The 17,242-nt window shown below is 33.2% G+C and overlaps 1 protein-coding gene across 4 annotated transcripts in view; it reads right to left on the bottom strand.

Moving 5' to 3' along the window:
- The window catches only part of LOC130663026 (uncharacterized), a 490,048-nt gene that overhangs the window by 281,138 nt on the left and 191,668 nt on the right, over nucleotides 1-17,242 (bottom strand). For all 4 annotated transcript variants that reach the window (XM_057462059.1, XM_057462055.1, XM_057462056.1 and 1 more), the window contains one exon: nucleotides 5,846-5,971. In XM_057462059.1, the coding sequence (XP_057318042.1) occupies nucleotides 5,846-5,921 (76 nt within the window). In that variant the 5' untranslated portion in view covers nucleotides 5,922-5,971. The remainder of the gene's footprint in view (nucleotides 1-5,845; nucleotides 5,972-17,242) is intronic.

Here is a 17,242-nt window from a genome sequence, read left to right as displayed (position 1 = left end):
TGATCTAAGGGCAAAGAAGATCGCTAAAGTCGACCACCAACCCTTAATATTCCTGTATCATCCAAGTATGGAGTTAAAGGAATTAACTTGCTGGATTCGGGCAAAGATTCATTTCTTTTCAAACAATTGATTTCTCGAGTGAAGGATGAGGATTGGGTAAGCATTATGATGAGGTTTTTGTCACATAAAGGCTATCTTAATATTCTAACTAGACAATATACTATTTTAAAACGTTCGTCAGCTATGTCAGCAATAACGTTACGCATTAAATATTGAGTGGGATATATGAGTACCTAATAACTGAAACCTCTGTAATCTAACGGTTCAGTATTAAGGTAGCATTGAAGAGTATAAAAGATTTAAGGAAAAAATTTATTTAGTGATCAACCTCTAGCTGGATCGACGAAATACGTAATTAGTACTTAACACTTTTTGAACAAAATAGTGCGGAACATTGTAGTCAGCAACACTTGGTGACTATAATAAAATTGAAAAGCATATTAAATACATGAGAATATAATTCAACGAAAACTTTTCGGCTGTATCGACAGCACGTAATGAGCATTTAACTCCCCTTCCAGCGACAAATTGCGCAGCGACTCAAATCCCTCGAATCTAGTTGCTTTGTGCTTGGTAGTCCTCCAGTTAGCATTGTAAGGTATAATAAGTCTTTAAAACTTTATTTAATGTACACTCTTCAACTGTATCGACAGCACTAAATGAGAACTTAATCCTATTTTCGACCAAAACGTAGGCAGTGAATCAAATCCCTCGATTCCAACTATTTTCTGCTTAGTAATCGTCAAGCAAGCATTGTAAGATATAGTAAATCTATAAAATTTTTTTCTCTAATTAAGACTATTCAGGTGTACCGACCAGCAGCGATTCAAAACTTTCGATACTGACCACTCTATGCCAGGTCGTCGAGCTAGCATTGTTAGGTATGTCAAATATGATTGACAATTTTTGTAATGCATACTCTTGAGCTGAATCGACAGCACTTGATTCTCTTTACGACAAAAATGTGCGCAGCGATTTATCTCTCTTGATTCCGCCCGCTCCATGCTCGGTGATCGTCAATCTAACGTCGTATGCACATTAAAAACGTTTAAAAATTTTTTTAATGCATACTCTTGAGCTGGATCGACAGCACTTAATGAGCACTTAATTCTCGTTGTGACAAAAATGTGCGCAGCGATTCAAAACTTTCGATACTGACCACTCTATGCTTGGTTATCGTCGAGCTAGCATTGTTAGGTATGTTAAGTATGTTTAAAAAATTTTTTTAAGCATTATCTTAAGCTGGATCGACAGCACTTAATGAGCACTAATTATGCAGCTATGAGCCAATTTTCTGTGCAGCGTTAATTTGTACTTTTCCATGGTACAATGCTAGCTTGCAGAGAAGCTAGAATTGTACTAATTTTCTCAGATCCAAATATAGCACTAAATTCCGTACACCGGCATTAAATTGGCACTAAATTAGCACTAAATTAATAAATAAGAATTGTGCGATTCTGCTCAAATGACAATGCTGGCTTTACAGACATAAAAAATTAGTCGGTTTTTTTGCGCCAACCTAATGTTTATCTTATTTGTTGGTAGATTTAGCCATTTTTTCTAGCCTTTTATTTTTGAGTCCCAGATGGTAAAAGTTATTAAATTGTAGTAAAACTTTAAGTACTTGCCAAATTTACAGAAATACATTTAGATAACTGTATTCTACAGTGGCAGACAAAAAATTTACGGTAAGAATACGGTAGGCTTACCGTAAAAGATTTTTATACCCATTTCGGAATTTTTGCGGTAGATTACCGTAACTTACCGTAATTTTACGTGAAAATTCGGTGGGATACCGCAATTTTACCGAGAAATTCAGTAGCAATACGCAATACTACGGTATTACGGTTTTTTACGGTAGTTTACGGTAATTTACCGTAACTTCAACGAAATTTCGGTTTTTTACCGTATCTCAGGTCCGCTAGGGTCGATTTTGATGGGGTAGAAAAAGAGAAAAAATTTTCAGCCAAATCTAAAGGTGTCGTGTTCAAAAGTGGGCGATTTGGCATGGAATGCCCCAGATATATTTATTATACATGGTATTTTCATGCGGGAGAGTAGCCATTATGAAGAACCATGTAAATTTCAAAATGCCATATTTTTTTACTGTACTATATGAAAAATCATTTGTTGTATCAATTATCCGTCTTTAACAAGAGCTACCCTTAGATCTGATTTAATCAGTATTGAGATTTTTAAGAATAAGTTATATGATTATCCACTAAATCTAGATTTTAATTAATGAAATTTAGAACGGCATATAGTTGAACTTTACATCTCTCATTATTATTTGTATTTTCGTCTTTATGACTGATTTAAATTGTTAACTCTACTCTCTAAACATGAATTAGTGATTTTTCACTAATTTTAAGTGAATATTCACTAATTGTCAATGCTACAATCGTACCACGCAGAATTAGTGAATATTCACTAAATGAATATGTAAATATTGGAATTCACTGATTCGATAAGTGAATATGAGAATCCACTAAATTGAAAAGTGAATGAGGAAATCCACTGATTTTATCGGTGAAAAAAAATATTATATTGCGAAAAAAAAAATATAAGACACTTGTCATTAGATCCAAAATGTAATTAATGTATTAGAATCATTACTTAGAGGAAGTATACATGATTTTGATTGATAAAAAAATCCCGGTGACTGCTGGGCTCGAACCTGCATCCTTCCGATTCAAAGTCTTTGATGTTATCCACTGCGCTGGCCTATGCTTACGATCGCGTGAGTGCAAATAGTATATTCGTTATGATCCCAAACAATAACTGATGAAGAAATAAAAAATCCGTGATGTTATGATTGACGTACTCTTCATATGAATATATTACACCGGCACACAAAAAAAAATAAGTTCTCTGTACTTTTGACGGGACCGATTTATTCCCATGTATTTTGACCCGCTGAATCCGAATCCGAGGTCCGTTTAACCCGTACACCCTCAGATTTTTAGAAAACTTTAAAAAACCTCAAAAATACACAAAAATCGACTGTTTTTCAAATTTATAAATTTTTTTAACCCTAACTAAGCATGATTTTTATGTACTTCGATCCTTTACATACTAACCTGAAGTTTATTTAAAACATTAGCCATTTAAAGTCTGAGTAAATTCCAAAAAATCCCAAAAAATTGCAAAAAAGCAAAAAAATTCTTAGTATTGTGATGAAAAAAATTTTATAGGGCTAAATAAATAATTATTTTCATGTATGTTTATCTGTCACATATAATTCTCGAACATCCATGGCTCAGACATCTCTAAAATTTTAAATAAATGGCAAAAATTCCCAAAAAATCGAAAAAAATAAAATTTGGTATAACAAAAATCATTTTTTAAATCGAAATAAATAAAAGAAATCATATTGTTCGATCTGTGATATATATATATAAAATATTTTGGCCTAAAACATAAAAAAATTTTAATATGCTTCAAAAAATTTTGTTCATCACAACACTAAGAATTTTTTTGCTTTTTTGCAATTTTTTGGAGTTTTTTGGAATTTACTCAGACTTTAAATGGCTAATGTTTTAAATAAACTTCAGGTTAGTATGTGGAGGACTGAAATACATAAAAATCATGCTTAGTTAGGGTTAAATAAATTTATAAATTGAAAAAACGGTCGATTTTTGTGTATTTTTGAGGTTTTTTAAAGTTTTCTAAAAATCTGAGGGTGTACGGGTTAAACGGACCTCGGATTCGGATTCAGCGGGTCAAAATACATGGGAATAAATCGGTCCCGTCAAAAGTACAGAGAACTTATTTTTTTTTGTGTGCCGGTGTTATTGTTCTGTACTTCTATTTTTTTTTATTTTGAAAGTTTTTTATTACAATTTTTAAAAATAGTACCATAATTATTAATTATATTTATATCGAATAAAATATTTAATTATTTGCTAGGTAAAGTTACTAGTGAAATTGTGAAATTCATCAATTAAGAAGTGAATAACAGTTTCACTCGTAGAAATTATGAAAATATCGCTAGTTCAGTAGTGAAAATCACTAATTTGCTAGTGAAAATTATAGTACTAAATTTATTAGCAAGAATTCACTAATTTGTTATTTAAATACACTGATTATGAAGTGAATACTGCTTCACTAACGTAATTAATGAAATTTCCACTAATTCATGTTTAGAGAGTATTGTTTTTTGATCACTTTTGTAAGATTATTTACATGATTTCATCTTATTTTTTAATCAATTTTGTAAGATTATTTTCATGATTTCATCTTACCAATTGACTTATGCCTTAGCATGAAAAATTAAACAAAAAAAAAATAAATAAATAAATAATGGTCACTCTTAAAAAATTTGCAAAGAATTTTTGTGTGTATTTGAAATATTTATAATTTAAAAAAAACTAAATTAAAAAGTTACTAAAAAGTAATTACTATTAATGAATAAATACCCCCACGTAAATTACTGTATAAAATTTAATAAAAAAGTCTTACAACATTTTGTGATAAAAATGATATTTTCGTCAAGAATGTTAAATGATACTAAAATTTACCATGGCTTGGTATTTGACGTTAAATAAGTTTTGAAATGGTGAATTTATCAAAAAATTATAAGATACCTTTTTTTGTGGAGCATTCAATTTCCAAAAAAAATATCTATCGACATTCCAGTACAATAATTTGCTGATAAGTGAAAAATTCGAAATTAATAAAAATTGCCCCGTGATATTTGAATGGTAAATAGAGAACTGCAATCAGGGAGTACTTAATATTATCATTAAGGGCTCAAATTTTAACAGGCGTCTTTTTTTATCCAACTAAAACTTTTGAGTGTGTCCTTAAAAAAAAAAAAAATAATAATAATCGATTTCTTCGAATTGGTCTAATATACATGCATACTAGGGTGGTCACTAAAAATTAAATTTTCTCAGGCGCCCCATAGAAAGCATCTTTTTAGTGAAAAAATAAGTAAAGAATTTGGTTTTTCTTTTGAAGTGAAAAAAATATGTGCTTCAGGACGATCAAAGTTCATTTTTCGATACAATCGCGGTTTTTTTTTTTAAATATCTCATGAAATATTCAGATTAAAGGAAAAAATTATGAAAACAATTTTGTAGAAAACTAAATTTTTGACAACAAATTTATGTTTATTTTTCCATAAAATGTGTATTTACAAAGATATTTACAAAAACTTTTTTTGATCTTATCAATTGAGCATTTCCAGGATTACGAATGTTAAAAATAACATCCTTTCTTAGTTACAGATAACTTCGTACCTCGTAATACATCAATCATTAATGCTTGTTATAGTTTCTATATATTTAGAAAAATGTTATTTTCAACATTTGTAATCCTTAAAACGCTCAATTCATCCGATCTAAAAAAAGATTTCATTACATATCTTCGAAAATACATATTTTATGAAAAATAAAGATTATGACCTTTTTTGTCAAGAATTTAATCTCTTTAAAATTGTTCCTATGGTTTTTCCTTTCATCTGCATATTTCATAAGATATTTAAGAAAAACTGCGATTGTATCGAAAAAATGGACTTCGATCGTCCTGAGGCAAGTGTTCTTGTTACTTAGAAAAAACCAAATTCCCCACACATTTTTTCACTAAAAAGAAGCTTTTCATGGAGCGTCTGAAAAAATTTAATTCTTAACGACAACCCTAATCCATACATCCTACATACATATTTACACGCACAATTTGTTATTATCGAATAATGCATCCTCTGAATTTATATTATTGTTTAGGTACAAATGGGGCTTAGAATCACTGATAGGGAGGCATTTGATATATATAATTGCATTACCTTTATACTTTGTAGTGCCAGCAACATGAGCAGTTCCAGTTGCGAGATTCTTGAGGGAGTTGAAAAATGCACTCATTTTTGAAATAAATCCTCCGATTTTTATTGTTAGTTCTTCTCATTTCGTTTCTATAACAATATTTTATTTCGATTTTAATAAGAAATACAGTCATTCAAAAAATTAAAAGAACCGAAAAATTTCGCTCAGTAAATCGGAAAGTGGCTTTAAAATCTTTAACAAGTTCCCTACAAGACTCCTTCATAATTGTTTATCAAACAAATTTAATTCTATTTGTAACATCCATTAGAAAGAAGTACGAACTGGAAAGACTAATGTTGCCAAGTTCTTCTTTAGCTGAATGTACTTGTACCCCTGTACTGCTAAAATGATGTTATAAATTTTTGAATAGATCCATCAAAGTATTTTTCCGGCGCAATTGATCAAAGTTTTACATAACAATTAAAGCAACAAGTTTTGCGACTGTGGTTGTGTTATCATCATCATCGAAATGAAAAAATTATTCTTTTCAGTTTTTGGTAGATTTTATAGCAATCTAACTATTGTATTGGTCCCCGTGACGCAACTTTTCAAAAATTTCATCATTTTTTTTTCGTTTATTAGTTGAAATTCGTTAGTCGATATTATGAAAATCTAACTATTGTGTTTGTCCGCATGACACAACTTTACAAAAATTTTGACATTTTCTATCTTATTTAGTCGAGTAGGTTCCAAAAATACTATTGGTGAAAAAATTTATATACCCTGGCAGATTTGAATCACGGTGGGAAAAACGTGAAAGTGTAAACATCGTGGATCCACTGTGGTTACACGGTGGGTTTGTTCCATTTCACCACCGGGTATACACAGTGTATCCATTGTGATTACGCGGTGTATCCACCGTGATTACGCGGTGGCTTGACCACTGTGTATACACGGTGTTCCCACTGTGATTACGCGGTGTATCCAGCGTGATTCCACGGTGGCCTTGTGCTATTTCACCACCGTGTTTCCACGGTGTATCCACCGCGTAATCACAGTGGAAACACCGTATATACACGGTGGTCAAGCCACCGTGTAATCACGGTGGATACACCGCGTAATCACAGTGGTAAAATGGAACAAACCCACCGTGTTTCCACCGTGATTCAAATCTGCGAGGGATATGTATTCATGTTAGGGTGCGTCATTTCGGAGAAACATTTTTTTCTTAAGTGCATGTGGAAAAAATCATAGTTCAACACAAAACAAAAATTTTCGCGCAAGAAAAAAATTTTTATGTCGATTACCGACATACTCATTGAAAAATTCGATTTCCCATTCAAATAACACGGGAAAATTTTTTATTTAAGGTTGAGTATTTTCAATTCATTATGTTACGATGTGGGATCGTACGCCGCCGTTTGAGCTCGGGTAGTGATTGTCACGTGCTCCAATATGGTGTTGCCGCCTATATAAGCACGTGCAACCAGTACCTAGTGATTTTTACTTGTAGCGGAGTTGCTGTATATACTACCGACTTTTGCTAAGTACTACTCGCAGTATAAATCATAGTAGCTATTTGTCGTACGTGCTTTTACTGCCACCGTATCAGAGTCAGAGTTAATTGATGTTATAGTTGGTTACAGTTAGTTAACCAGGTCAATTAACCAGTGCAATTATTACATTTAGTTAATAATTATAATAACCAGTTAGTGTTATACCAGTATCGGTGAATTATCCGATTATTTTGAGTATTTGGAGTAGTAAGCCCTGTGCACTTAGTCACAGTAACGTTGATATCATACGCAGTTAGTTGTGTGATTATCAGACTTGTACCAGTGTGTTTGTGTGTGGCAATTAGATAATTATTAGTTAAATAAATAATTAACTAAACTTTAACTGAACCAGTGTTTGAGTGAATTCACCTGATCCAGTCCACGCTCCTATAATTAAGTATAAGAGTAGCAGCACCAGGTCAACCACGGATCCAAGAAGGAGATTTCCAAGGATCAACCACGCCAGTTCACGATCATCAAGAACTTCTATCCCGAACATTGAGATTAGGCTAAGTACCTAGGTTTAGTTTTAATCTTGTAAGGCCAGTTCGGATAAAATCAAAGAAAGACGAGTCTCATAATTGAGTTTAGCTGGGTGATCTCGCGAAAGCTATATCTAACATCGAAAATATAGTTTGTACGTAAACCCGACGTTACAATAGCGCCCAACGGGTTTTAATTAATTAATTAAGCCAAAAAAAAAAAAATTAACATCTTCCAATTGCATAAACTTATGTTAGTTACTTTGTAATTAGAAAAATTCCAGACGTAAAAACCAGTAAATTTCGAGTTAGAGCCTGCGAAATAAAGTAAAACATCGGATAAAAGTTATCAGTTATCAAGCAGGTTCAATTACAAAAATTGTTCCCGGAAAAATTCCTAAAGCGTTGACTTTTTTCGCGTTTTATCAGAAAGAAAACGCGCAATAATTATTTTTATTTAAAACATTTAATTTATTAATCATAAATTTATTATTTTTCTTTGCATTTTTTTGATTAGTTTTCGAAAAAACTAAAGTTTTGTTTTATTTTTATTTCAATTTCCAAAAAAATTGGAAATAACAAAAGAAAAATTACCCGGGATTAATTTTTCTAAGAATTCCTTTTTGCCCGGGAACACAAAAGATAAAATTATTACATAAATAATTAAACAGTGCACATTCTTCCGGTAGAGAATTAAAAGAAAGTACCAGAAAAATAATAGATTAAGATTGTTAATTTTAATATCTAAGTGTATAAATAATTTTGTAAAATTAGTTATAAGTAATATTTATATGTGTAATTAGTAATTAAGCATATTTAATTTATCAGTTTACTATAAAAGTACAAAATTTATCAAATAAATGATAAAGAGATTTAGTACAAAACCGGAAGTGACAAAATAAAACTTAAGAATTATAAAACCAGAAAATTCTAGAATAAAGTCTTTGTGAGAAAATAAAGGTCAATAAGGATTAAAAATCCATTGAAAATAATAATAACGACTCGCTTAGCAACAGAGATTTTGAAAGAAAAAAAAAACTTAAGTTTTAAAGAAAATAAAATAATAATAATAATCCGCTTAGTAACAGGAAATAAATCAGAACGACAAATATCCGAACAGCCAGGAAGACTCATTGTCGCGATCGAATTATTATTATTATTATTATATACAAATATTAGATCATAGAGAATAAGAGATAATCCGCAAAAGCGGCAAAAATTTGAAATTGTAATTATTTGTTACAGAGAATTGCCTGAGAATTCATCCGCCTTACAATCGGTAACATAGAAATTACCAGAATAAATATCCACCTAATAAGTTACCGCCATCTGTACAGTCAGTAAATAACCAGACTCGATAAAAAAAGACGCAAGTAAAGTTGTTGACAATAAAATTTATTACGCATCACGGATTTGCATAAAGCGAAATAAAGTACAAAGTAAATAAAATGTAATATAAACGTTTTGATATAAAATAAAACTAAAGTTATATAGTAAAGTATATAAATTTAAATACCAGAAAATAAAAGGGATATAAGAGATACCCAAAAATATAAAATTTTTAATAACAGGTTATCTACGCAGATACATACAGGTATTGAATTTAATATATTTTATATTCAAATAAAATGAAATAAATAATAAAATATTAAATTTTAAAAATATAGTTAAAAATATTTAGTATAACATTCTGGAAAAAAAAATATAGTTTTTTATATAAATCAATACATTTAATTTCAAAACGTGATCGCGAATAATAATACTGCCTTATTGTAAGTCAACAGGTGTAACAAGCGGCAAGCGGAGGATTCTGGTCATCGAATATATTGTTTAATTGTTATTTTTTTCATTTTTATTTTTTATTTTTTGTTTTTTTTCACTTGTCCAATTTTCTGTTTATTCTTTCCCCGCGGGTAATCTCAAAAAATTCAAGATGGTCAAAACAAGAAAATATACAAAAGAACTCCAAGCGGAAATGAGATCAATGGTAAACCAATCGATGGCGGAAATAAAAAAGGAAGTGAAAGAAACGATTTGCCAACAATTAAACACAACAAGATATCATGGAAACCAAGATCGACAAGCAGACAGAACAAATAAATTTGACCAGATAGAACGGCAATCGACAGAGCCAAATAAAATCAATCAGAAGGCATGCAGACAAATACGAGTAATTACAGAAAACAGAAAACTATCAAAACCGTACACACTCATAAGACATGATGAGTGGATGTCGGCAGACCAGTTCGATTTCGTACAAACTTCCGAAGGTGAGGATGACATTGACAGTGAGGAGATAATAATACACGCGCCTCCAAGACACGAGTCACAGCCTTTAAATGTGACAACTCTAACAAAGGAAGAAAGACTATGGGGTCTAGACAAATTTAAAAGAGAAGTGTTCATGTCAAATGTGAAACAAACAGAGGAACTACAAGTTGACAACGTGATATGGTGCAAGATGATGGCCGATGTCAACTGGACAAAACACAGGGTGAGAACAGAAAAAAACCTGACGGCTCGCATCGAAATAATTGAGTCGATGCCAAAATTTACTAGTCAAAAACACGTAGAACAGTTGGAAAAGGAACTGGGAATAAGAAAAGGAGATGTGGGATATTGGGACAATTCCATAATAATCTATATAGTAAAGGATGTACAACTCTGGGACAATACAGAAGACCTGAAGGGAATCCAGAACTCAACCAAAATACACCAGAAGACGCAACACGAGATGAGATCACGCGAGAACGAAAACGTGCCCATGAATAATTACAACAAATATTCACTGCAGTATACGCAACCTCAAATATATGCGCACAGTAGACCAGAGATACAAAACACGTCCAGACCAGGACAGAGAACCCAATATCAAGGTCACCAGGGATTCCAAACGGTAAATACTACGTACAATACACGAGAAGAAAATATGAAAAGACGAGCCGATAAAATAAAATCAATGGAAACATTGATAAGAAGTAATAACCTGAAATATACAGCAGACTCACAACCTAAGCAGTGGCTACAAGCATTCACTGAGACCTGCATTGAACAAGACATGGAATTTGAAGGAAGAATTGATCTGTTAAAAATAGCAATAGCCAATAAAAAAGAATGGTTCAAACAAAACGTGAACACATGGACGAACTGGGAGGATGTGAAAAAATCATTCAATGTATCATTCTGTAAGACAACGTTAGACACAGAAATACTCCAAGAGATATTTGGCATATTCCAGAAGAAGAATGAGGACACACAGGAATTTGTGAGACAGGTGAGGAGCAAATTCGCTGAATTAGAAGATCCGATGTCAACATCCAAACAACTGGAGGTGATAAAACCAAAGCTTAATGTGGAGATTCAGAGAGAATTAAACTCGATGCCGAAGGCAACGACATACAAGCAATTCGCTGAATCGATATCCATCGCGGAAAGCAGAGTAGCGGATATGAGAAGATCAAGAGAAAATAGGAGATCAGAAATCCGTAGGCTGCAGTCGACAAAAGAGTCAATGGCGGAAACAGAATCGGAAACAGAAACAGAACGGGATAAAATCAGAAGAATCCAGAAAAGGATTAAACAACATAAAAAAATTATAAAAAAGAACCAAGTCAAGCATAAAAATGCTGACGACAATAACGACAAGAAAAAGTTAAATGTCGTATTCAACAAAGAGAAATACAGTTACAGAGATATATCAAAGTCAAGTGATCGCAGTAAAAGATCAGGATCCGATACATCGAGATCATCAGGGAGATCAGTAGGCGGCACGTACACGTGCTTGAACTGCGGAAAGAAAGGCGATCACAAGACCAGAGTGTGCACAGAAGACAAAGTAGACGTCTGTGTACGCTGTTTTAAAATAGGGGAGACAGTAAAGAAATGTAACTGTGTAAAAAACTAGAGAGGCGAGCGCATCAGCGGGAATTGTTGCTCGTACCTCAAATACTCCCCGCAACAACCCGTCAACGCAAGGGGGAGAGGCCATCCAGCCACAGCTATTCAGATAACACGAATAGCATGACAGACGACCACATGACATCAAGCGAGTCGGAAGTAAGCGCGGACGGGATTAACCAGACTAAATATGAAAAAAAAAATTTTTTATAACTGTAAAAATAGCTGTGCCATAATGGGAAATTACATTGCGACGTGTTGTTGGGATGACTATTACGAGCCGTCACCGGTCCGTACGAGGAAAGTGGTAGTGAATAAACAACCAGCAGCAGCCCAACCAGAGAAAGTGTGTACAATCTACTAACCACCATTACTGGCCTAACCTACATTATGACGTGACAGAGTATTCAACAACTGTGAAGTCTGAAAATTGAATAAACCAGATACTAATCCACCACAAGTCATACCAGGACATCGACCAATAACGGAGTTATGGGAAAGTGTCTCAGTGAACACAGTCGGACCACTGCCCAGGTCAACACACCAGAAAACTCACCTGATTGTCTTGTGTGACATGTATTCAAGATACTCGGAAGTTCAACCCATCTCAGAACCTACGGGTAGTAAGATCGTATTTTTTCTACGTTCTGTATTTAATCGTTGGGGCTACCCAAGGGTAGTTGTCACAGACAACGGAACAGAATTTGTAAATAAGGTAGTATCAGAGTATTTATAGACTAATAACATCATACATGAGTTGACACCCACCTATCATCCACAGGCAAATCCTGTGGAAAGAATAAACAAAAATTTAAAGACTTTAATCAGAACTTTTCTTACAGATAAGCATTCCAAATGGGACCAGAATCTTCCAGAACTTGTTTATGCTTATAATACATCTGTTTACAGCTCGCTGACCGTCAGTCCAGCTTATTTAAATTTCGGCCGCGACCCGAGGTACCTAGATCTCCATCGGGGAGGAAAAGTCTTAACAGAATTTCATAATCCGAATCATCGAAATACAGTTTTGTCGCTAATCGATGAATAAAGACACTATATCGAGTCTTTTATGATCAAAGCTCAAAATAGACAGGATAAGCAGGCACCAGAGCCCAATATCGAGATTGATATCGGTACAGAGGTATTTATTAAAAATAAACAGTTGAGTAAAAAGGCTGATGGATTCGCAGGTAAGCTTGCGGCACCCAGAAAAGGGCCGTTTTATATACATAGTTTTTACTGAAACAGTTTAGTAAATGTATGCGACAAAAATAATGTATTGATATGGACATATAGTATCAGTGATCTGACAATACCGCGCAGATCTACTAGACACCAGTTAAAAGTCAAACAATCAGTCGTATAGGTGTTAGAAATCTAAATAAAATATTGTAATGCTGATACTAGTATGGTACACAGTTTAATCTCAGTGTTATTCCAGAATGGAGGCCCTGGGGCAAGTATTGTCTTCAAAGACCAAGTTACCACAAGAGATGTCGGATGCTCGACAGCTGCTTAGAGCGCAGCGATTTCACGGAAAAATCGGCGACCGCCAATCGTACTGGTTGCACCCGGCTTTCACTTCACCAGCCGGTTACTTTGGTTTTGATATCCCCGTGACGATGAACATCACGTTATTATCAGGGTTCCACCGGAGAAAGAGTAACGTCTTCATTTATTTGGAACGAGACTCAGTATTAGCAGTGCCTGAGGAACCAGTGGAAGTAAAAGCTAAATTGCCAGTAATACCGGTACTATCAGTACCAATCAAATGCCAGATCACAATGGGTCAACACACGCAGTTTGTTGACACCAACTTGAAGCATGTCCCGTCCAACACCGAATGGCAGGAAGCAGTGAAAAAATCGCCAAGACAATGACTGCAAAAACCACCCGTACAGTAGCCACGCAAACTATTGAAACGCGGCTCGCACCAGTTCCTGAACCAGGGTGCTTAAAATGCAAACAAGCGGGTCATTCATTCGACAAGTGTCCAAATGAATTACGAGGTGATTGTTTCTGCACCAATTGCAGACGGCTTAGGCATACCAACGATGACTGTCCATACCAGATGTGGCGCACTGATGGCTATCAGGCAATGAGAGGATACTGTCGTCGTTGCTCGACGCAGCATCCATTTGAAAATGACTCCTGTCAAGACTGCAGACAGAGAAGTCTAATGACCAAAGCAGCGCGGGGAGCTTATTCAATCCTGCCCCCGTAATTTACCAGAAGACGACCAAGAATTTATGCATCGACAAGAGATCCGACCAGTATTGCTCAAGAAAAGTGTGGATATTCTACAATAGTGATTTAATTTATAAACCGGTTTTTTGTTCTTATTATTACATGGTCAATATTATTTTTTTTTTATTTTTTATTTTTGTTTTGAGTGCATAAATTCAGAATTACAGATTCAGACTAGTAATTAACCAGAGTAATTGGTTAAAACTTTTATTTGACAATAGTATAATACAGTAAATGTTCAGTTCATTTTAATTTTTTATTTTTTACTTATCCCTGATTAAAAAAAATGATTAAAAATGATTTCACACGTTAAATGTCCATAAGAGACAGGATTAGAAATGATTTGAAGGATTAAAAAGTATTTAAAATGATTAAAAAACAAATCATTTTAAATACAGTTATCCAAAAAATTAAAGGAACAAGAAAATTTTATAAATTTTTTAGTGATTTTTGGAAGGCTGTATTTTCGTGAAAAATGATCGTATCGAAAAAATAAAAAAAGGAAATGGAAGCTTGAAATCTCTAGTTTGAAGATCTTTCAGCTAAATATTTTTTTGAGCCACGGTTTTTGCGGAATCAGAAAAAAAAGGTCGAGACAAAATTTTTCTAAATTTTTTGGTTTCGTTTTTTAGGTCAACGGGGCCGGGAAAATTTTTCTCGAAAAAACGAATTTATGGTTTGTTAAGGAAATTTATTCAGCTACAATTTGCTTTTTTTTGTTTCTCTGTGCGATAATTTGCTGCTGAGATATCAGCCTTCAAATGAAAAAGGATCCTTTTGTCTTAGATTATTGATATCTCAGCAAGAAATGGTCTCACAGTAATTTAAAGGGCAGTTTAATAAACTTGAATAAATCCCCTACAAGCTCCATTTTTGATTTAAAAAAAAAAATATTTTTTCATCCTTGATATCCATTTGAAAAACCTTTAAAAAATGGCCATTTTCTGGTTTTTTAGTCGACTCATCGCTACTCTGCAAATATTGATAAAAAAAATAATGTTGCCAGGTAATTTTACAGCTTAATGTACCCCCAAAAACCCTGGAAATTTTCAGATTGATTCATTGAACCGTTTGTCCGGTCCGATTGCTCAAAGTTTTACAAAACAATTAAAGGAACAAGTTTTGTTCCTTAATCTGTGTAATCGTTATCAAAATGAAAAAATCAATTTTTTTCGGATTTTCTTTCATTTTTGCGTTAATTATTCAGTAAATGTAAGGTAAAGAAAAAAAAAAAAATTTTCCAAAAAACGAGACCAAACAAGAATTTTTTCCAATTTTTTTTTTTAATGTTTTATTCGGGGGGTTATTTTTTTTTTCGTTTTTCGGAAAAAAATTTTTTTTTTTCTTTACCTCACATTTACTGAATAATTAACGCAAAAATGAAAGAAAATCCGAAATAAATTGATTTTTTCATTTTGATAACGATTACACAGATTAAGGAACCAAACTTGTTCCTTTAATTGTTTTGTAAAACTTTGAGCAATCGGACCGGACAAACGGTTCAATGGATCAATCTGAAAATTTCCAGGGTTTTTGGGGGTACATTAAGCTGTAAAATTACCTGGCAACATTATTTTTTTTTATCAATATTTGCAGAGCAGCGATGAGTCGACTAAAAAACGAGAAAATGGCCATTTTTTAAAGGTTTTTCAAATGGATATCAAGGATGAAAAAATTTTTTTTTTTTTTTAAATCAAAAACGGAGCTTGTAGGGGATTTATTCAAGTTTATTAAACTGCCCTTTAAATTACTGTGTGACTATTTCTTGCTGAGATATCAATAATCAAAGACAAAAGGATCCTTTTTCATTTGAAAACTGATATCTCAGCAGCAAATTGTCATACAGAGAAACAAAAAAACTCAAATTGTAGCTGAATAAATTTCCTAAACAAGCCATGAATTCGTTTTTTTGAAAAAATTTTTCCCGGCCCCGTAGACCTAATAAACGAAACCAAAAAATTTAGAACAATTTTGTCTCGACCTTTTTCTTCTGATTCCGCAAAAACCGTGGCTCAAAAAAATATTTTGCTGAAAGATCTTCAAACTAGAGATTTCAAGCTTCCATTTCCTTTTTTTATTTTTTCGATACGATCATTTTTCACGAAAATACAGCCTTCCAAAAATCACTAAAAAATTTATAAAATTTTCTTGTTCCTTTAATTTTTTGGATAAGTGTACTTTTTAATCATTTTTTTCAATCAGGGATAATGTATAAGAATTATTATTTGTAATTTCCATTTTTATTTTTATAGTTTGTCTACTACTGGAAAAGTGTACCTGAAAGTAAAATAATGTATAAGGACATTGATGAGTCCATGACTGAACTGCTAAGTATTTAATACTAAAAGATGTCAATTGACAATATTTATATTTGTATTAATGTTTAATTTATAAGATGTTTATAAAAAATATATTTATTTTGATGAGTACTGGGATACTTGCTATGATATTGTACAGCAGTATCACCAGATTATGCCACGGTGTGAATGTGAGCTTGCATCGTGTGATATAAATGTTACTGTCGGCGTATTTATCATTAACTTCAACCGGCTTACCCTCAACTTGGTAGTTGATTTACCCGGGTTAAAGTTAAGGGGGGTGGTGTTACGATGTGGGATCGTACGCCACCGTTTGAGCTCAGGTAGTGATTGTCACGTGCTCCAATATGGCGTCGCCGCCTATATAAGCACGTGCAACCAGTACCCAGTGCTTTTTACTTGTAGCGGAGTTGCTGTATATAAGTCGAAATTTCGTGTACAATTATTGCAGGAATCCGCCCTAGGCGTTGAAAAGTCAATCAGAGGATTTTTAATAATTTTTTAACTTAAACCCTATTACAGGAATCCGCATCTGCGTTGAAAAGTCGATAGGGCACTTCTTAAATAATCTAGGCTAATTCTTATTGCAGGAATCCGCATCTGCGTCGAAAAGTCAATAAGAAATAGTCAAAGATTGCTAAATTCTATTAACCTTACTGCAGGAATCCGCCCTAGGCGTCGAAAAGTCAGTAAGGGATTTAAATTTTATATTAAAAATCCTCAAATATTGATCTAAAATTCGATCTGACGCAACTGTAGTAATCGTTCGTCTAGTACAATATTTGTCGGATTTATAAAAACCATCCGGTACGATCGAACCAGTGACGCAAATCACGTGAATTTGCGATTCCATCTCGTGCCGAGTTAATTTGCGCATAAAACCACTTTTCGGGTGTGAAAAAGGACGCATTCAAAATAAA

The sequence above is a fragment of the Microplitis mediator genome, chromosome 2 (genome assembly GCF_029852145.1).
Source record: "Microplitis mediator isolate UGA2020A chromosome 2, iyMicMedi2.1, whole genome shotgun sequence".
In the NCBI taxonomy this organism is placed as follows: domain Eukaryota; kingdom Metazoa; phylum Arthropoda; class Insecta; order Hymenoptera; family Braconidae; genus Microplitis; species Microplitis mediator.
The sequence above is the reverse complement of the archived record's forward strand: the minus strand, read 5'-3'. Positions and strand labels throughout refer to the sequence as shown.